We start from the raw sequence: 22,079 nt of genomic DNA, 5'->3' as shown, positions 1-22,079 counted from the left end.
CACATATATATATGCATATGCATTTATATATATGTATGTGTATATATATATATACATACATATATAATCTGCATATCTATATAAATGCATGCATACATATACATAGATGCATACATATGCATGTTATTTACATGAAAGTTTGAAAAACACCAATAAAAGCAAAGCTAAAAAGCCACCTCATTACAAACAGAATGGCTTTAACTTAAACGAGGGCGAGATCTATTGCATTTTCAATGCGTGTTTACTTTGGTTCCATCAAGAAGGCATTCAGATGTGTCACACATTTGCCATAAATTCTGAATGTTAGCACTCCAGTTGCTCATTAGATCACTGTAGTAAAGCTACTGCTCACCAGGGAAGTCTGCTGCTGGTATTCAAAGTGCATGTTTCAGTCTGCATGTCAGAATTTTTTTAATGAAATAGAAGAGGATTTGAGAAGTCAAAATGTGCCCTAACTTTTCTTTCTTCGGCACTAATCATAGTTTCTATGGCAAAATGAACCCCCTCATTTTGTTCCTTTGCAAATTAAATGCTTTAAGTGTTACCACTTTATTCCAATCAAGATGACTTCAGGTGTGCCATACTTTTGTCATAAGTAAGACTGTTAGCGCTCTAGTTGTTCTTTAAAACACTCTGGGACATTCTGTCATTGGGCTATACTTGGGCTACATCTGGGGGATATTTGTGCTACATTTGGGCTCTTTTGTCTCTGGTGGCCATCTTGGGAGACTTATTTGTTACGAAGTTTCCTAATTTCCTCATTTACTACAGTCTCCTCAGTAGGAAATACTTTCAGTTTTCTACTTTGATTCCATTAAGAAGGCATTCAGATGTGACACACATTTGCCATAAATTCAGAATGTTAGCACGCTAGTTGCTTATTAGATCACTGTAGTAAAGCTACTGCTCACCAGGGAAGTCTGCTGCTGGTATTGAAAGTAAATGTTTCAGTCTGCATGTCAGAATTTTTTAATGAAATAGAAGAGGATTTGAGAAGTCACTCAAAATGTGCCCTAATTTTTCTTTCTGAAGCACTAATCATACTTTCTATGGCAAAATGAACCACCTCATTTTGTTCCTTTTTAAATTAAATGTTTTCAGACTTACCACTTCATTCCAATCAAGATGGCTTCTGGTGTGCCAAACTTTTGTCATAAGTAAGACTGTTAGCGCTCTAGTTGTTCTTTAGAACACTCTGGGATATTCTGTCATTGCGCTATACTTGGGCTACATCTGGGTGATATTTGGGCTACATTTGGGATCTTTTGTCTCTGGTGGCCATCTTGGGAGACTGCATGTCAGAATTGTTTAATGAAATAGAAGCGGATTTGAGAAGTCACTCAAAATGTGCCCTAATTTTTCTTTCTGAAGCACTAATCATACTTTCCATGGAAAAATGAACCCCCTCATTTTGTTCCTTTGTAAATTAACTGTTTTCAGACTTACCACTTAATTCCAATCAAGATGGCTTCTGGTGTGCCATACTTTTGTCATTAGTAAGACTGTTAGCGCTCTAGTTGTTCTTTGGAACACTCTGGGAAGCTGCAGTAGAACACAAAGGAATCAACTGACAGTCTCTGTCCTTGTTGGATGTACATGTTTTACTGAGAATGTCAGACTTCATTCTCACACGACTGAGAAAGATAATGTGAATTTACAGAAAATATGCTTTCAGTTTAGTTTATAGATCCCCTTCCAAACCACTGTGGGAAAAGCATGAGATAATAGTTTTCTTAAAAACATGATTCATGATATCCCAGCAGAAGGCTTTTTCACATGGTAAAATCACCTTAGAACACACCACAATTCCTAAAATGAGTATGGTACAATAAACAAATGATTTATAATGTAACTAAAGTCCTAAAACCTTCTATTAACTGCAATGCTTTTTAATGAGGTACTATCATCTATATTGGCCCCAAGATGGCTGCCAACACTTCTTGGATGAAGTGCTGACAGCCAATCAGATCTCACGATGAGATGTGTGGTTAGGCTCCGCCCAGATATATAAAAAAATTTCACATTTGATTTTCTCAACAACTACTGGAGGGATTTACACCATTTAAGCAAAAGCGTGATCTGTGAATCAGACTCTATAATTTTGCCAAATTTCTTGTAATTCCGTTCAGCCGTTCGGCCTGTAGCCGTGTCTAATCGTCCTATGGAAATTAACATTGGGAAAACACGTTTTGAGACCCCCCTTTTTTCTCAGCCCCCACTTCACGAATCCCCCCAAAAATTTCAGGGAAGGAGCGGGCCATCTTCTTTGCGAAATTCGCGAAGATTCATCAACCGGCGCCAAAGTTATTCCCAATAGAATGTTGCGGATTTCCTATGGAAACTAGGTCCTAACTATATATACCTACTGGCGACCGCCAGTAGGTAATATATATATACATGTGACCAAGGCCTTTGGGAGGCCGAAACGTTATGCTGTCCGTTGCAGAGATTAAATAATAATTACTCACGGAATTACTGGGTCTCTCGTTTCTTGGCGGTGCTGCGGTGAAATTAAGTCTGCGGCATCAAGCGGTTGAAACTGTGGTGAATATATATATATATATATATATATATATATGTATATATATATATATATATATATATATATATATATATATATATATATACACACCATTTTCTCCATCCTTAATTAACACCAGCGACCAGCAGTCCGCTGCGTGCCAGGGTAATGGAAAAACCCTTACATAGGTAAAAACACCAGATTCCCAAACTCCACCGAGAGCTGCGCAGTATGCACTCCTTCCCAACTAAATAGGCAAACTTCATGAAGGTACCATCAGAATTCTTTATTGCATGGCCAAAATAAAAGAATTAGATTTTTGTATATCTTTTACGGATATTAGTGTGAAACAATATCTTCCCCAATATTTTGATACTTACCATTATATGTAAAGGGACCTGATAGTTTTGTAAATTATATTTTTGATGCTATATTTTTGTTTCACGATGTTTTCGATATTGTGTCAGTGATCCTTCACCTGCTGTGAGGGTGCTATGAACCTAAGGGCTTTATATTGGCTGGTTGGAGGGTGTCAAAATATTTGTATTTATTTCATTATAGAACCACCTCTACCAAACAATTGGCGCTGGCGTGTCTCGTACGCACCAGCACAATTTTAAAAATTGTCCTTAAAAAAATGTTTCATTTGCAACATTTTTACCCCCCCCCCCCACCTCTCTGAAACACTGCCTCAAAACATTCGGATTTCACCTGCCGCCACTGCATGGCAAGAACAGAAACAAGGGATACCCTACTCACTAGGAACCAGGGTAAATTGTATGTGACAGAAACAGTGGTTCCTGTGGAAAAATACTTATCTATATTGATAATAAATGCACAATCGCAATGATTATGGGTTATATCGATGTCAGAAGGAAAGGAGACCGAGAACACTTACAGCTGTACTTCCAATATATCTTTTATGTTTCAAAGAGTGTATGAATATATACATAAAGGAAAAAAAACAATAGTGCTACGTGTCCCCAGTGTAATTGGAACCAAAAAACAGAAACTTGCGAGTTTGTGACATTTTTGACTTGGTTTCCACAATTAAAGGCGACCATCAATAGTTTTACAATGATCACAGCCACTGTGTACAATAGTCAGAGCTGATCAAATGGTTCGCTTAAAATGGTTGCATGGGGGGGCGTGGCTTGCTGCCGAGAGGAATGGCTGCAGCCTAAGCAAGCTCCTTCCCTTCCGCGGAGCTATCATGACTTTAAGCCATCTGAAACCCAAGTGCGGACCTGAAGAGGCCGGGGGCTAAACATCTGGACCCCGTGTAGCGTGTGACCTTCGGGGCCCCCATCTGGGGTGCGGCTCGCCTGCTGTGGCCGCCTGGAAAACAAAATGGCGGTCTTATGCCGCGATCGATGCAGGCTGCCGGTCTGGGGGTCCGCCTGATCTCCCTCTGGCCGCGTTGAGTTCTGCAGCGAGTGGAGGTAGGGAATTGCAGCAGCAGGGGACCAGCGGTGGTGAATCCGCGACACGTCGGCCCTTTCGGTGAGGGCAAGTGCGCAGTGCGGGTGGCTGCTCTAAAATCGAGGCCCCGGCTTTGCGGCCTGTATGGTGTGGAGGACTGAACAGCCCCCATTGGCAGCGGAGGTGGACCGGTGGTGGCCTGGAGGGCGTCGCTAGGAGCGGCACGGCTGCGGATGGAAGGTACTGCCAGTTGCCCTGCATAAAGTGCTCTGTGCACCGGAGGCTGAGGCACACGCACGGAGGGGTGCGATGGCGCTCTGAAGACCCGCTGTGGGGCTGTTTGGCCGGCGCTCTGCCTGGAGTATATGGTGGGTCCCCGGCGGTTGGTTGGAGGAAGTGCAGATTGAGTCCCCCCGCAGAGGAGCTGTGTCAGGTTGCGGTCGGGGTGCCCGGGGGCCGTGAAGGTGGACATGTGGTGGAGGTGCAGCCCTTTCCATATGCTGTGAGTAGTGCCAGGGTTTCAGCCTGAAGGTGAGGAGCAGTGTATTGGCAGACATTCTGTGCAGTGGGGGTAGAGCCTGGTCATGCTCTATAAAGACTTTGGTGAATGCATGGACAGCTGCTGCTGGGCGTTTGCTGAGACTGACACTGCTCCACCTATTGGTTTGCTGGAGGGCGTGGGGGTGCCTGGGAGTGCGGACCCCTGGACTGTGCTGTAGCCCTGGGTGACCCTTCTCGGTGCTACTAAGAGGCTACGATGGATGTCGTACCTCCTTGCTGGGCCCTGCTTGAAGGACACTGCGGCATGCTGAAAGGGGTGCTGGTTGGCTCCTGTGACTCGGAGGAGTGCGGATACGGACTTGGATAGAGAGGAGGTTGGCCTCTGATTCTTGCGGGCGGCCGCCGCGAATAGCGGGCTTTTTGGTAGGTTGGACCCCCCGGAACGTAGTGACTCCTGATACCACAGACGGGATTGGACTGATCGGGTCGTCAGGCAGTGGCTGTGCTGGCTGGGTGCTTTTTATACTTGTCTGTGGATCTGTGTTACTGCAGTCATGGTGACAGGGGGGAAAGGCTCTAGAACTAACACCCAGAAACAACTGGCAAATTTTGCTTGTTCTAAAGTGGGAGAAAAAGGCGACTCACCGAGATCGGAGAAGGAGGGATCGGCGAACGCTCAGGCGACGGTACCGGAGCCGACTCTACATGATGTTATGGCGGTGATTGGGGGGTACGTACTTCAGTGGACTCAGTCACTGTTGAGGTCTCGCTACTAAGAGCGGATTTTAAGTAAATGGATGAAAAGGTTAAAGAACTGAAAATAGTGACAAGCGCCCGGCAAGCGGACACATCGGAACTCCAGAGCCAGATGCTGGAAATGCAGCAAAAGCAGGCAAGGATGTCGCAACAGCTCGATGATTATGAAGGGCGGGCCCGCCGCAACAACATTCTAATTCTTTGGGTTCTGGAACGGACAGAGGGGCCAGCTGCGGACCTGTATGTGGAAGAATTAATTAAGAAACACCTCAAGCCCAAGACATTGTCCAGCTATTTTTCTATAGAAAGAGCTCACAGGATGCCGGGTGGCCGACCAAAGCCGGGTGCACCCCCAAGGCCCCTGATTGCCGGAGTGTTCAACTACCGAGATAGGGACATAATCCTGCAGACCTCACGGTCCGGCCCACCCTTGAAGGTAGATAATTATGAGGTGGCGTTCTTTGCAGATTTCACGACCAAGGTTCAGGTGCAAAGAAGAAGCTTTCAAGAGGTGAAAAAAGAGCTGAGAGATCGAGAGGTGAAATACGCAATGTTCTTCCTGGCGCAACTGCGGGTGGAATCGGATGGAAAGTCATGGTTCTTTGACTCACCAGAGGTGGTCTGGGACTGGATGTAAGGCTGGAGCACGGTGGGGAAACGCAGGAGAGACCGCCCTGATAAGACTGTCCAACAAAGGGGAATCAGGCTTGAGGAGGCAAGCACTGACCCTATAGCGGAGACAAATGGAGTGGAGGAGCAGGACTGAAGGCTTCGATGTTGGTCTACAGAGATTTGAACTGACAGTACATGCAAGTAGGGGATCTTGAGGGGGGAGGAGGAGTCCGGCTCATTGCCATGAGATTGTGTTTGCACTCGGGGTTTATGTTATGGTACCATTTGCTGACTCTATTGATGTGATATGATGTTGCTTAGTTGTTGTAAGTGAAGGATGGCTGTGATTTGAGATGACTGTAAAGTGTATCTGCGGGAGGGGGGACCGGTTCCCTCTGCATTGCTAGCATTTCAGGGGGGGGGTGAGAGGCACTCTGCCATGTTTGGGGGTGGGTAGTTCTAAATACACAGGCAGGGAGGCAGGGAGGGGATGGAGGGGGAAGTACGGGGTGGAGGGGGGCGTTTTGTGCTTAGTTGCGGTTTTCAAAGCAATGGTGTGCTCTTATACGGTGGACAAGATTGCTCTCTTCTTGTGCGTTTTGATGAAGGGTTTCACAGTGAATGTAATGCGTTGCATTGTTTATTTTCCATGTTTTTATTTTATGTGACAGACTAAAAATTGATATTGATGCCTTTCTTTGCAAGTTGCGGGTGGTAATGTTTGCTATATTTTCGACCTGTTGGATTATGACGTTGGCCGTGCTGTGGGATGGGGGCTGAACGGGATTCAGTGCTCTCCGTCCTTTCATGGAATGTTAATGGCTTAGGCGATAAAATAAAAAGAGGCGTCGTCCAGCAATACCTGAAGAGGCAGTCCCCGAGTCTGGTTCTCCTGCAGGAAACTCACTTGGTTGGTAATAAATGTAAGGCCCTGAATAGATGGGGTTACAGGCTCCTGGTGCATGCTGACTATACCACTGGGTCTAGAGGAACAGGTATCCTGGTCCGTAGAAACATCCCCATTGATCATCCATAATACATGGGCGGATCCCGCTGGGCGATTTGCGGTGGCCAAGGCCCAGTGGGAAGGGAGGGCTTTGAACATAGTTTCTGTTTATTTGCCGCCAGCGCTGGGTAAAGATGCCTTAGTATTTATTTATTTATATATTTATGAAGTTTTATATAGCGCAAACTAGATCCCGAAGGATATCAGAGCGCTTTACAGTTAGTAGAGCTCAGTAGAATACTGACTAATCTCCCTGATGGTACTTTACTAATGGGATGGGATTACAACATGACGATGGATGACACGATTGACAGGTATCCGCAGAGACAGGGGGGAGGCCAAATGAGCTTATGGCGGAATTTAGAGCGGCGTTGGGCCTGTCAGATGTGGGGCGCGAGCTGCAGGGCCTGATTTTACCTGTGTTTCTAGTGTGCATGGCAGTCTCTGCCGAATTGATTACTTCTTGACAAACGCGGCCTCAATGGGAAATTTCAGGCGGCCCAGGACGTACCCCCAAGGTCTATCAGATCACTCCCCAGTGAGACAAGCAGCAACGTGGCACCATTGTCATTAACCCATGGTTGCTTACAATTCCGGATATCAAGGAGGAGCTTGGGGTACAAACTGGGTACTTCCTGGAGGAGAACGTAGGGTCAGTAGCATCGGCGCAGACAATATGGGAGGCATATAAAGTGGTTTTTAAAGGATATGCCCTGTCATTGAAAGTGAAATATGTCACAAAACGGCGTGAGATACTGGTACGGCTGGAGGACGCCCTCAGAGAACTTGAGGCGGCGCATGCGCTCCAGCCTTCAAAGGAGGCACTGCACTGCCTGACGCTGAAAAAGGTGGAATATAAACTCAAGGCTCGGGAGCACATGCTGACCAAACAGCACATGCTGACCATAGGCTATATGAGCTTGGAGATAGGGCAGGAAAGACTCTTGCGTGGCTGGAGAGGAAGGAGCAAGGTGCAAGATGGGTGCCCCGATTGACGCTGCCGAGTGGTGAGGTTCTTTACCGCCCTGGCAAAATAGCGGAGGCATTTGCAGACTACTTTGAAATGGTATACTCACCCTCGATGGCTAATACAGCGGAGGATTCAGGTCAGTTGCTGGCAGAAAGTGACGTATCGACTCTTTCAGAAGTAGATAGGGAGCTACTTGACGCGGATCTATCGGATGAGGAGATTCGAAGGGCCATCGGCCAAATTAAGTCTGGGAAGGTGATGGGGCCCAACGGTACCCCAGTAGAGTTTCTGAAGGCAGTGGCCTCCCTTATGGTCCCGCATCTGCGGGGAAAGTATTAGGAAAGCTGGGAGAAGGGGGTTCTTCCACCAGACCAACGGTTGGCAAGTATCGTGGTAATTCACAAGGCCGGCAAGCCGGTTGACGTGTGTAGTTCTTACAGGCCGATCTCTTTGATTAATGTTGAAGCAAAGGTTTTAGCGAAGGTCCTCGCCACACGACTGGAAACAGTGATCTCCTCCCTTGTGCATCCGGATCAATTCGGCTTCCTGCCGGGGGGAAACATGACTCTTAATATTCGCCGGCTTCATAATGTGTTGGCACGTCGGCAACACCTAGGGGAGGATGCAGTCATATTGTCACTAGATGCCTCTATGGCGTTTGATTCGATCGAATGGCCGTACCTCTTTGAGGTTCTGGCGAGAGTGGGGCTGGGCCCTAAATTTATAAGGTGGGTGCGGTTGCTATACATCGATATCTTGGGGCAGGTCAGAGTAAACAACTATACGTCCAGGCCATTCACCTTACGGAGAGGCACCAGACAAGGCTGCCCTCTGTCGCCGCTGCTGTTTTCTCTCATGTTAGAGCCCTTGGCAGCATGGGTTCGGCGTGATGCATTTTCAAAAGGTATGCGATGGACACATGAGTGGAAGATAAAATATCGCTTTATGCGGACGATATATTGCTATATTTTACAAACCCATATAGATCCATACATACGGTCCTTCATATTTTTACAAACTTTGGGAAGTATTCTGGCTACGCTATTAATTGGGGCAAATCAGTGCTATATGTGCTCCACGGACAGATTCCCCGCCTCCCAAGAGATTGTGCATTGGTGGTCTCGGAAGACTGTTTTTCAAATACTTGGGAGTCTTCGTCACGCCGGACCCAGCTCTCTTTTTAGGTCGCAATTTGGCACCTCCGCTAGCAAGGCTACGGGCTGATGTTAAGCATTGGAGGTCACTGCCACTGTAGCTGGTGGGCTGGGCAGCTCTTTTTAAGATGTTGGCCCTTTCACGATTTTTGTATATTCTCCAAAACTGCCCTCATAGGGTTCCAGATACTTATTTTGTCGCAGTGGAAGGGGAGTTACGTACATTACTCTGGGATGGTAAGGCCCCGAGAATTGCGCTTCAGAAATTAACGAAAGGAGGGTATGAAGGGGGCATCGCACTGCCTGATATATGACTTTATTATTTGGCCTCGCAATAGGTGACTGTAAATAGATGGAGATATGCACCGCCGGATGACCAGGCGTGTGCCCTGGATAGATACCAGATGGACCGATCCAGCTATCTTAGGGCTCTTTATTCCCAAACAAGGAAACACCATTATATAGGACCCACTCAGCATACGATACAGATCTGGAGGTTAGCTAATTCCCGTTTGGGATGAACAGGCGTGCTTACTAAAGCGACGCCATTGTGGTGCTCGCAGAAGCTCTGTATGCTTTGCCACCACCCGGAATTCGACAGGTGGGATATGATTGGTATTTCAACAGTCCAGGACTTGATCAAAAAGGGTAAGATTCTCCGGTTTGAGGAGCTGCAGGGTACTTACCAGCGGGCGCCGGGTGAGGTCTTTCGATATCTTCAAATCTGTCATGCTCTACAGTAGGCGCTCCCCAGTTATGAGGACATACCTGAATCGTACCCACTTGAAGATCGACTGCTGGATGGGCAGATGCACTCCAAGGCGATCTCCTTGACTTACAGGAAACTCAGTAATAACATGCCTGATTCCTTCAGGAAGCTTAGGGAGCGGTGGGAAGGGGACCTTGGGCCGATTGATGAGGAGGATTGGAGACAGGCGCTGATGTCTTTAGAGAGCCTGCCATCACACTTAGATTTTGACTAATTTAATTTTGTATTTTACATCGCTCATATTTGACCGGTATAACGTTAGCAAAAATCGGGTCTAGACCAGATGACTTGTGTATGAAGGGCTGCTGGCAGTGGGCCACCTTTTATCATACGATATGGGACTGCCCGCTGATACGAAGACAATGGGACAGAACCGCGGCCCATATGCAATCTGCAATAGGGAAACCGCTCACGCTGATGCCCCACCTGGGCTTGCTCAATATATGGGAAACCACCGACCTTACTGAGATGGAGCAGCAGTTTGTGAAGCTAGGCCTCACTTTGCCTAAGAGGGAAATAGCAAGTGGCTGGGGTGGAATGATGCCACATGTAGTGGCGGTCTGGCAGAAAGAGCTAGACAAATGTATGATAGCTGAGAAAGAAGTGTATGTAGCTAGGGGGTGCCCGAAGAAGTGGGACAGGAAATGGTCCCGGTGGAATTCGTATAGCAGGGAGATTTGTGTATCGCCTGTGGTAGAATTGGAATTACGAAGGCAAACGGATGGGGATAACAGGGTCTAGGATGTCAGTTATTTTGACCTCGGTCTTAAGCACGATGCTAAATGTAACTTGCAAATGTATAATATAAGAAATGGTTGTATGATCTGTCTTGTACTTTTCAATAAAAATATATATATTTTTTAAAATGGTTGCATAGCAGACAGTCTTTGCCTGTAAAAACTAACTACAATGTGTTGTATAGCTGCCTTTTGCCTTAAAAGTGCCCATCAATGGGTACTATTGCCAGAAGAAATACGTGCTCTGCCAACTTGGAAAGGTTTCAGTGCTCAAATAGCACACCTATGTGGGATTACCCACGAAAGACAGAATGTGCTGGCTCTGTTAGCTAGAGTAAGAAGGTATTTTAGTCATCAATCTGCATCGTCCACCCATAAGAGATACTCAAATTCAGCATCTTATTCCCATGTTGAATAAGTCATTTATATACGTTCATTGTCTGAAAATGCTAAAGGTTATGCTCAACTAAAAGCAAATCTTAGTTTTATTTTTATGACAGTTTTTTTTAAATTTGATATACTATATGTTTGAATTATTGGTTGATGGTTTCGATGAAACTAAAACATATTAAAAATTGCAAAATTGTTTTGATTCTATCACACTGCACAGAGATGACCCATCAACAGAATTTGGGCTCAAAACCTATTCTAAGGTCAAAGATGTGCAAGCTGCTATCGAAAAGATCCAACAGAAGGGAGGACTTTCCAATGTGGGTATGTAATTATAGAGTTATTTTATTTTTTATTTTTTTATTTTATTGAGGGTTAAGATGCAATACAGGTATTAAGCAGTTAAATAGACGTAGACAGAGCATAAAAATTTGATACAAAAATACAATAGCAAAGACATGATTTTCACAATAAATATAAACAGATGTACAATTCATGGTGTGGGAATAAAATTCATTTACATTCAAATTAACATACAGATAAAATACTGACTCCAGATCAAATTCTAGCCTCCCTCCATTTCAAAACGGGAGCCCAAAGGCGTCTTCCCATCTCCCAATTTTTAACTCCTTTGAGTTCGTATAAGCATGACTCAATATTATGAATGCCCAGGAGTCTCGAGAGCCACATCTGAAAGGAGGGTGCAACTACATTTTTCCAACCAGCTAAAATAAGTATTCAAAGCACAGCTACTGACATAAAAACCAGGGCTAACTCATCCCCTTCCAATACCAATTTTGAATCCGTACCCATTAATACCAGCGTGGGGGATAGATCGATCTTGTGACCTAGCAGCCCCTCCCAGAATTTCATGATCTCATCCATGAGTGGATCCAGCCTATCACAGGTGACAAACATGTGTACTAAGTCTGCTTGAGGTGAGTTACATCTAGGGCAGCAATCATCGGACCTAACACCCCATGCAAATAATTTAGCCGGAGTATGGTACAAATTAAAAACTGTTTTAAAATGCTGGGCCCATAGGTTAGAAGTCCGAAAAATCTTTTTATTTAAACCAAGAGCAAGGTCTAAATCGACATCAGGATTTTCCAATTTAGTAGCCCAAGCACTTTCCATTTTCCCGATATCATCCTGAATCCTCACTACCAGAAGGTCATAAATCACTTTAATCTTTCTGCACCCTCTGACCAGGGCCTCAACAACAGAAATATCTACCTTGGGCTTCAGTTTAGGTCTTAGGGTCCTTAAAGTACGGGCAATTTGTCCATGAATAAACCACTGGTTAGCAGGAATGCCAAACCGTTTTTGCAGGTCCTCAAACCCAATATTCTTATCCCCCTCCATGACATCTCCAATAGTCCTAACCCCCATTTGGTTCCAGGCCTGGAGATTCCTATCTGCCCTCAATTGGGGAAGTAGACATGAGTTTTCCAAATATAGATAAGAATTTACTTTTGGGGCACTAAAGTATTTCAGGATAGTTTTCCAGGTCGACCAGGCCCCGTATAAAGTCTTAAAACGAGCCTTCTTATAAAACCTACCTTCGACTTCACGCAGCAGTGGGCCGGTGGCTTTCCCTCCCAACAACATCTCATAAATTGGGGGTGGTCCCTGGATACCAGAGTTTGAGTTTTCCCCAACGGGTCTAACATCAGATTGAAACAAAATAGACATTTGGATCAGGAGGCATGACCAATGGTACAATCTAAGATTTGAGAGTGCCATACCACCCCTTTCCCTCGGCAGTGACATAAAGCTAGTAGAGCGTCTAATCTTGCCGTACTGCCATATAAACCTTATAAAAACGGATTCCATCTGATTCATTATTTTATCATCGATAAGAAGGGGAATAGCCCTAAAGAGATACAACACTCTTGGGAACATTAACATTTTTAGAGCATTGACCCTGCCTACCAAAGAAAGGTGCAATACATCTATTCTTTTCAATTCGGTCTCTATAGCTTTGATTAAAGGGAGGTAGTTCTCTTCTACTATTCTACAGACTGATGCATTAATTTTTACCCCTAAATAATCAGCTGAGTCCACAAATCTAGAATCGGTTTTCACAATATTCTGTGAACAGATTATCTGTGTTTTGGATTCGTTTAGGAGGTACCCAGAGCCCTCACCAAAAGCCTTCGCCATCTGTACCAGAGCCGCTAATGCCTGCTGGGGGTTTGTTGTGAATACAGCCAGGTCATCAGCATACGCTAGTAACTTATTGACATGGCCGTTAACAATCACAGGGGGGATACTTGTGCTCTCTAGTATTCTCTGGATAAGGGGATCGATATACAAAGAGAAGAGGATAGGGGAACAGGGACAATCCTGGCGGGTCCCTCTCTTTATAGTAAATTTATCCGACTTTTCCCCATAACCGTTACTCTAGCTACCGGATCCACATACATGGCTTTGAGCGCTCTGATGACTTTCTCCCCGAAGCCCCTTCCTTCCAGTATTCCCCAGAGAAAGCTCCAATCAACGCGATCAAACGCTTTCTCTGCGTCGAGCAGGATCATGGCGATCTCCCCCGTGGCATCCTGGGCATCAAATAAAGTTATAGCTTTACATGTATGGTCTGTTGTGCCCCGTCCTGGAACAAACCCATGCTGCCACAGGGAGACGAGACCGCCAATGATCCTGCCCAACCGCTTAGCCCAGATTTTTGAGTAGAGCTTTGTATCGGTGTTAATCAGCGATATTGGCCGGTAGGATCCTGGTTTTTCTGCTGGCTTCCCCTTCTTGTGAAAGATTATAATGTTGGTCTCTTTCCACGATTCAGGTACCATCCCTGAGTGTACAATCCCATTAAAAAGGTCGACTAACATTGGAACAATCTCACGTTCCATTGCTTTGTACACCTCCAGAGGGATCCCATTTGGGCCAGCGGCTTTTCTGGGCGCTAGCTCCCGCAATGCAGCCAGGACCTCGGTATATGATATATCTTTATCAAGGTCCGCTCTGATTACATCATTCAAACAAGGACCATTATCTGGATACTCCTCCCCTTGGTTACTCTCAGTATCCCCCGCATCATACAGTTTTTTATAAAAGTTCTCAAATACCCTCAGTACATCCTTATTTTCCGTATAGGTATTTCCATCCTCCTCAATGCAAGTGATATGATTTTTAGATTTTTCCTGCCTTAACCGCAGGGCAAGGGCTCTACCGGCTTGCTCTCCTGTTTCGTATCTTTTTGCCCTAGAAGATTGAAAATTCCTTATTGCCCTTTGTGTTACCTCCTTCTGCAATGCCGCTTTAACTGCCACCAATACATTCTGACTTTCCTTACCATCTCCACCAGAGGCAATATCTCTAATATGCGGTTCTTCCGCAGTAGATAGCATACCCATAAGTTTCTCTACCTCCGCCCTGTCCTCTCTTCTAAGCCTGGCAGAACAGCTAATCGTCTCTCCCCTTAAAGCGGCTTTAAAAGCCTCCCAGACCCCATTCCGTGATGTACTATACCTATTTGCTGCGAAGTATTCTCCCACCCATTTATTCAATTGATCTACAAACCTGTCATCTGCCAACAATCTCCTTTCAAATGTCCAATGTGACTTTGACCTCTCCACCCTTCCCATATCATATATTAGCAACAACGGGCTATGGTCTGAGATTGCTCTTGGGAGTTTAATAATCTCCACCTTCCCAATTTCCGAAGAGGAAATAAAAATGTAATCTAGTTTTGAGTACTTCTGAGCAGGGTTTGAGAAATAAGTAAACCCAGGGTTCTGGGGTTCTTTAGTTCGCCAGACATCCTGCAGCCCATGTGAGCTGATAAGGGCCTGAGCTGATCTGAAAACTCTGGGTTTCCGTCCCACTAGGATATTCCATTACCCCAATCTGATGAGATATTTAAGTCACCTGTAACTACTAACGGGGTTGGCCAACTAACTAGCTCTACTTCTAAAAAATCGAACATTTCGGGATCATCATCATTCGAGCCATATATCCCACAAATTGTAAAACCCAGATCCATTTCGGCAATTACCCATCTACCATTACTATCCGTTTTCACTTTCCTGGCCTTTCCCAGAGCAGTTCTTGCTAAAATGGCAACTCCCCTAATAGTTGAGGATTGTGTTGAGTAGTAGATTTCTCTTAGCCCAGGGGAGATGGGTCTCCTGAAGACAGAGAACATCTATTCTGTTGTGCTTCACCACATATTCTAGTCTTTGCCTTTTCTTCCAGTCGTTCAAGCCGCCCACGTTCATTGTACAAATTCTAATGTTCGTCATTTAATTGAACAAAGCCACCTACAACAAGAAACTGATCAAATATTTTTACATTTGTTTGCTCTTTTTGTCTTCTTCCCATATTGCACCATTCCCTCCTTTTCCCATTTTTCGCAATGAGAATTGCAAATTGAGAATACTTTCAAGGGTGCAGGGGTGTCCAAAGGACACCCTGTTGCACCCCTGAAATCAGCATGGGTGCACATGTGGCGCACATACATGCCCTAAGGGCATGTAGGTGCCTCACATTGCACTTTGAAAAATGCAAAAAAGTGCATTTTTCAAGGAATTTGCAAATTACCACCAACTTGAAGTTGGTGGTAATTTGCGATTCCTTAAGGCCAATTTGCATTTTTTTTATGCTTCATACATTGCATTTAAGGAATCGCAAAATGTGCGATTCCTTGAATGCAATCGCAAAATAAGGAATCGCAAATTTTGCGATTCCTTATTTTGCACGCAGATTTCTTTGATGTGATGCGAATTTCGGCATTTGCGAACGCATTAGTGCTTGATACATATGGCCCTTAATTTCCCTGCGCCTGAATGTGTAATGTAAATAAGGTGCTCATGTAAAGCGCTCCAAAACCTTCGGGTCGAGCTCGCGCTATTTAAATATGCAAAAAAACAAAACATCAGTGGTCCACAGCGTAGCACTGGCCGTCACGAGCCAGTAGATTAAGCCGTGTCCATACTCCATGAGGAGAAGAATGAAATGCATAGTCTTTTTATTAGTGGGGTGTTCCGTACGCCAAACGTCTGTAAGACTATAGGTATCAATGGTTTGGTGGAGTACGGCCCGTACATTTGACTTACATGCTGGGAATGTGCTGGTGGAGTTTGCAGCTGGGTCGAGAACTAGGTTGAAGTCTCCACCAATGATCACAAGCTCAGCCTCCTCTCACCCCATGTGCATGTATTTAGTATGAACAAATTCCAGGGAATCGATATTTGGGGCATAAATGTTAACCAATAGGGCAGGTTTACTTGCTAAGGAACCGGTGAGTAATATATAGCGCCATCTGGGTCTTTTCGGTAGTTATGAAAGGTAGAAGTAATAGAATTATGTATAAGGATGCATACCCCGTGAGTGAGAGCTATAATTGGAGAATTCTCAGTGGAGGCCCCAAGTGTTTGCAAACCATTGAGGGTAACAGGGGAGATGAGTCTCTTGAAGAAATGTTATCTTGACGCTATGTCATGTTAAGTATGTGAGAATATGTTTTCCTATGCGGGGTTTGTTGAGACCCCGTATATTCCAAGATATAAATAAAGGGGATATCTACCGGGCATGGTTAAATATTGAGCAAGGAAATGTGGACCATAATAGTCATCAATTCAGTACGTTTTCATATTGCAATAGGAGATAAACCACATTTGAACAATCCGAAAATACAATGCCTCCTACGCAGTCAGCAAAGCAATCAGAAAACACTGGAAAATCCTGGAGAGCAACAACCATCTTTGGGAAAAGCCCCTTTTTTCATATAAAAGAGCCAGGAGCCTCAAGGACTCTCTAGTGCATACCCGTCCCAGAACACAGTACCCCGCCACGGACCAAACCATCACGAACGCATGGGGCTTACCACCCGTGACAGGACATTTTCCGTGTGGAGCATGCAGTGTTTGCCACTTGACAACAGCAACTAAACAACTCACTTTGGAACCTGGTAAACTCTGGCAACAAAAAGCCCACACGAACTGTAACTCCACCAATGTGGTCTATTTGATCACCTGCCCTTGCAGGTTAAGGTATGTGGGCATGACAACCAGAAAAATCAAGCAACGAGTGTGCGAACACCGGAGCAACATCAGGTGCCGCAAGGCAAGCACCAAGCTGACGGATCACTTTCTAGCTTCGAATCATACTACCAATGATTTGACTTGGACAATTATTGAGCAGCTCAAGCCAGGCCCACGTACCCAGCAGACATAGTTCAAAAAGGAGCAACGATGGATTTATCGCCTCTCTACTCATCGTCTAGAGCTGAATGACAATATCCCATGGGGTATTGTCCTTAAATAAACATTTAGCCAGTCCAGGTGGTTCTGTAGTGTCTAGCTCCTCTCCACAATAATCTTAATGATTAACTGTATACACTGTTTATGGATCAAGGGCTACTCTATTTTCCAACCCACACATAAATGACATCTCTAGTCTAACCGGATACCATTGTCCTTCCCTAATGGAAGTGTATGTTCCTAAATATGCGACACAATCTGTTTTACATGACATTTACACTACTATTAAAGGGTACTCACTCTCCCTCTCTCCACACTGATCTGACTGGGAGGGGACAGTTTTGTAACCCTTTTGACCTATGCCCACATGGCCACTACTCCGAGTGGTAACATCAGATGTCCATGAGCCTTATCTGCTCGCTAGTGGTCACGAATTCTCCCCGCATAACACCTCACGATAAAGTTGTAATTGTTCAAACCGAGAATGACCTTCAGCGGTCTAGTCTTTCACAACGACGTGGCCGCGTCACGCACCATCGCTGCACAGACATGTCCCACGTGACCCGGAAGAGGTTGCCTTTCTTTCGCGTCCATGGTGAATTCCCTAACATTCGGGTCCAGACGCACACGACTAGGTGGCCAGCGGGACACTGCGGCAAAGGAAGTAAGTGCTTTGCGACAAGTGGGTGAGGGGGGCCCCTTTCCCTACCTTATTCCTACTGTTAACCAAGCCTGCTAATGGACATTTTCTTTGTCCTTAGATCTTTCCCGGCAGTTTCCCCCGATCTGGCTCCATGATGCAAATCGCATCAGTATTCTGAGTAAGCCTTCTCCTTCATGCCGCCGTTTTTAATTATTATTTTTGCCCGTGTTTCCCTACCTTTGTGCCCGTCAGCGCCTCTCCGTGTATGCCGAGGCACTTTGGAACTCAGGGGTAGCTGGCAGTTTATCTGCCCCCCTAGTGCTCGCCGCAGAAATCCACCTTGATAGACAAAAACACTTGAATCACGTATTAAAGATTGCCCTCGAGACGGGGGCCTCTGCACAGGTTGCCTGAGAGTTTAAAGGCACCCAACAATTGCATGATCAGTCACACAGGCTGACTAGACCGCCGCACATTTATAATGCATGATGTGGTTGTGTATGGACTCCTGATCACAAACCAGTCTCAGGCCCATTTTGTTTCAACGATATTCACAATGAGCACACGCTTTGTTTAACCTCAAGCCAATAATTGAGACAACACAAACGATGTATAGTTACGATGCATATATGTTGTTTGCTGTTATTTCTCTTTGAGGCTATGACAGATCTAAGAAATCCTTGAAGATCTTTACTTGGTAAAACCGTGAGTTTTACCATTGCACCAGCCCGTAGGTATGGGTACGCCTTAGCGTGCGTATACCGCAGTGGTCTATTTATAGGTCCTGATGAAAGCTTTGCATAATTTGCCCAATTAAGCAGAAACATGTCGACCACTCTTCACTTTCTTAATTTAATTGGATCCTCCTAGCTACGCTAAACAGCTGGCATAGATCCGTCAATTGCTTTTAATAGTAACCAACTCACCTCGAATAAATAATTCAAAAGGTAGTATTTGGCTACTTTTGAACCTGCACTGACCCCCACACGCACAAAAAAAACCTGCTCCGCTGCAGTTGCAGGCGTTGTAGCACACCAGGGAGGCACTCAGCCTCTCTGGTGGGGACCCTATGATGAAGCATGTCACCAGCCAGGTTGGTGAGTGAGGGTCCTTTTACAAACTGTGTGTTCCCTTCACTAGTATCTGGGTAGTCACTCTTCTGTTGTTATTTGTACAATCCGAAAATACAACATTCCCAAACCCACTCACACTAGACACAGAACTATCCAGTGAATCCCTGTACAAATAGCAAAAAAATAAAAGGTTGGTGTACACCACTGGGGGGAGGAAGCGCTTTGTAGTCCTCAGTCCGGAGATGTCTAATAGTTACAATGCCAACAAGCATCACACAGCAAGTGAAGAATCATAGAAAAATAGCTAAGAATTGGCTCACAGTGTTCAATGAGCCATCATCAAGTAAGATAGATGCATGTCCCAACAGAGGTAGGACTGGCAGGGCTAGGATCAAGCACAGCAGCACGTTGTAATGACCTGTAGCAAAGTCAATAAGCAGGAGCAGAGGTGAGCCGGGATGGGGAGTGGGCACAAATCCTGACTATCCCGCCACGGGTCCATGGAAGCAGCTTTATATTGTTTGCAAAAATTCACCACCTCTGCTGGAGATTCGAAGAAGTGGGGCCTGCCACTGACCTCAAAGTGGAGTTGCACTGGGTAAAGCATGGCGTACTTAAGGCCTAGCTTGCATAATGCATTTTAGGAGTATGAGAATTTGCAGCGGCTTCCTGCAACATGGGGGTAAGATCTGGGAAGAATGAGAGATTGAGACCAAGACGGAAGCAAGTAGAGCGGGTAGCGCTTCCATAACTGTGTACTTAGTCTGTGTAAAATCGTGATTACTACGCTTTTTACCTCCAACTGTTTTTAACCTGCACTTGCCTGTAGAATTGACAGCAATTGTATTTTAACCTGTCTTTTTGCACAATTGAGTTAATAATTGTATGTTTGCTTACCTGTAACCCAATTCCCTGTTCCGCCGCGGGAGGTCCCGTTTGAAGCGGAAGGATAACTGGGCTGCAGAACACATTATCTGGCCACAGAGCCGCCATCTTAGGTGTGGCCTGACTGGTGGGACGCGCTCTAGCAGTCGCGACTTCCGGCCTGCGAACCTACTTAGGCAGGACTCGGCTGGTGGCTCGGGACCAAGACGGAAGCAAGTAGAGCGGGTAGCGCTTCCATAACTGTGTACTTAGTCTCTGTAAAATCGGGATTACTACGCTTTTTACCTCCAACTGTTTTTAACCTGCACTTGCCAGTAGAATTGACAGCAATTGTATTTTAACCTGTCTTTTTGCACAATTGAGTTAATAATTGTATGTTTGCTTACCTGTAACCCAATTCCCTGTTCCGCCGCGGGAGGTCCCGTTTGAAGCGGAGGGATAACTGGGCTGTGGAACACATTATCTGGCCACAACAGAGCCGACATCTTAGGTGTGGCCTGGCTGGTGGGATGCGCTCTAGCAGTCGCGACCTCCGGCCTGCGAACCTACTTAGGCAGGACTCGGCTGGTGGCTCGGGACCAAGATAGAAGCAAGTAGAGCGGGTAGCGCTTCCATAACTGTGTACTTAGTCTGCGTAAAATTGTGATTACTACGCTTTTTACCTCCAACTTTTTTTAACCTGCACTTGCCAGTAGAATTGACAGCAATTGTATTTTAACCTGTCTTTTTGCACAATTGAGTTAATAGTTGTATGTTTGCTTACCTGTAACCCAATTCCCTGTTCCGCCGCGGGAGGTCCCGTTTGAAGCAGAGGGATAACTGGGCTGTGGAACACATTATCTGGCCACAGAGCCGCCAACTTAGGTGTGGCCTGACTGGTGGGACGCGCTCAAGCAGTCGCGACTTCCGGCCTGCGAACCTACTTAGCCCAATGTCCTTCCGGACGTGCAGCGGACGAGCGCAGCGGGCGCGCCGACTGCGCGCCCAAGGCACGCCTAAGGCAAGCCCGTCTATGCCCGTCCGCGCCGGACCAGCGCCCAGGGCCCAACCCCCTGCCCGTTTCCTGAATAACAAATATTCATCAGAAACTCTAACCTCTCTAAGGCCAGGCGCCTGCCCACAAGCGCCACTGCTGCATCATAATGGCTCGCGGCAGCACCCCAAGTGCTCCACGTACGGATACATGCTTCAAGAGCTGTCCCTGTGCACCCCTCTTAGCTTGCAGAGTCAGAACTCAGTGGCAAATAGGCCCCATATTCTAATCCACGGTGCAGATAACAGGCGCAACTCCACCACAAGGACTTTGAAAAACATCCTTATAAATGTACGATCGATGCCCAAACATAAACATGAAATTGAAGCACTAATAACCGATAATGCGGCTGATCTGGCATTTTTAACGGAAACTTGGGCCACTGAAACGCCTGGGCCTGATTGGAACTCAGCAGTACCCGCGGACTACTCCGTGGTACACACTGACAGATCAGGATCCACAGGCGGTGGAATAGCAATCATTTTCCGCTCGCATTTTAAAATAAGCATTCTCCCACAACACGGATTGGAGGCGGAGTCCTTATCCTTCACTATCAAACTGAGGAATCAAATAATCTTCGCTGGCCTTCTTCTCTATAGACCCCCAGTGCCTAGAGGTCCTTTTTACGAACGCTCTTCTAACTTACTTGGAGTCCACCCTAGACCAACCTACATTTACGGTACTTGGCGATTTTAATTCTCACCTTGAGGAGAATAACTCAGAGGAAACATCCACTCTAAAAATCTATGTAGCTTCGGGCTAAACCAACTAGTGGTTGGGCCCACCCATACAGCTGGCCACACGCATGACGTGGTTTTTACTAATAATAAACACCAGTAAACCCAGTGCCTTGGTCGGACCATGCAGTCATCCATTTTAATCTTACTATAACTTCCGCTAACATTAGGCAGAGAGACCTTTCCCTCCCTACCAAAATTCGCCCATGGAAGAAGCTTGTAGCTGCTCAACTTTCTAACACCCTATTAAAAAATCTTCCTTCACTTGAGAACTGTGACAGTAATAAAGGAGCTGACCTTTTCAACACATGGATAAGCCACGCGGTGAACGAGCTAGTCCCGGAGGAAACGAAGGTGCCCAGGAAACGCTCAGTCACCACACAATGGTACACCCCGAGGTGAAACTAATCAAACTGAAATGCCGGCGCCAGAAAAGAGTATGGCGGGCCGACTACAGCCCTCATTCTAGGAAAGAGTACACTGCAGTACTTCATGAATACAAGACAGTCATAGAGCAAGCAAAGGCGGTCTTCTATTAAAAAAAAATCCTGGAATCCACAAACTCCTCCAAAACACTGTTCAAGACAGTTGCGCACTTAGCCAAAAGCCCTAGGGACATAGTTTTCATACCCGACCAAGACTTTGTGGA

At 45.7% G+C, this 22,079-nt stretch overlaps 1 protein-coding gene across 4 annotated transcripts in view; it reads left to right on the top strand.

Moving 5' to 3' along the window:
- VIT (vitrin) overlaps window positions 1-22,079 on the top strand; it is a 1,808,828-nt gene that overhangs the window by 1,526,424 nt on the left and 260,325 nt on the right. For all 4 annotated transcript variants that reach the window (XM_078648825.1, XM_078648826.1, XM_078648823.1 and 1 more), the window contains one exon: window positions 11,059-11,162. In XM_078648825.1, coding sequence (XP_078504951.1) covers window positions 11,059-11,162 — 104 coding nt within the window. The remainder of the gene's footprint in view (window positions 1-11,058; window positions 11,163-22,079) is intronic.

Source organism: Lissotriton helveticus, chromosome 6, assembly GCF_964261635.1.
Source record: "Lissotriton helveticus chromosome 6, aLisHel1.1, whole genome shotgun sequence".
NCBI lineage: Eukaryota > Metazoa > Chordata > Amphibia > Caudata > Salamandridae > Lissotriton > Lissotriton helveticus.
The sequence above is the reverse complement of the archived record's forward strand: the minus strand, read 5'-3'. Positions and strand labels throughout refer to the sequence as shown.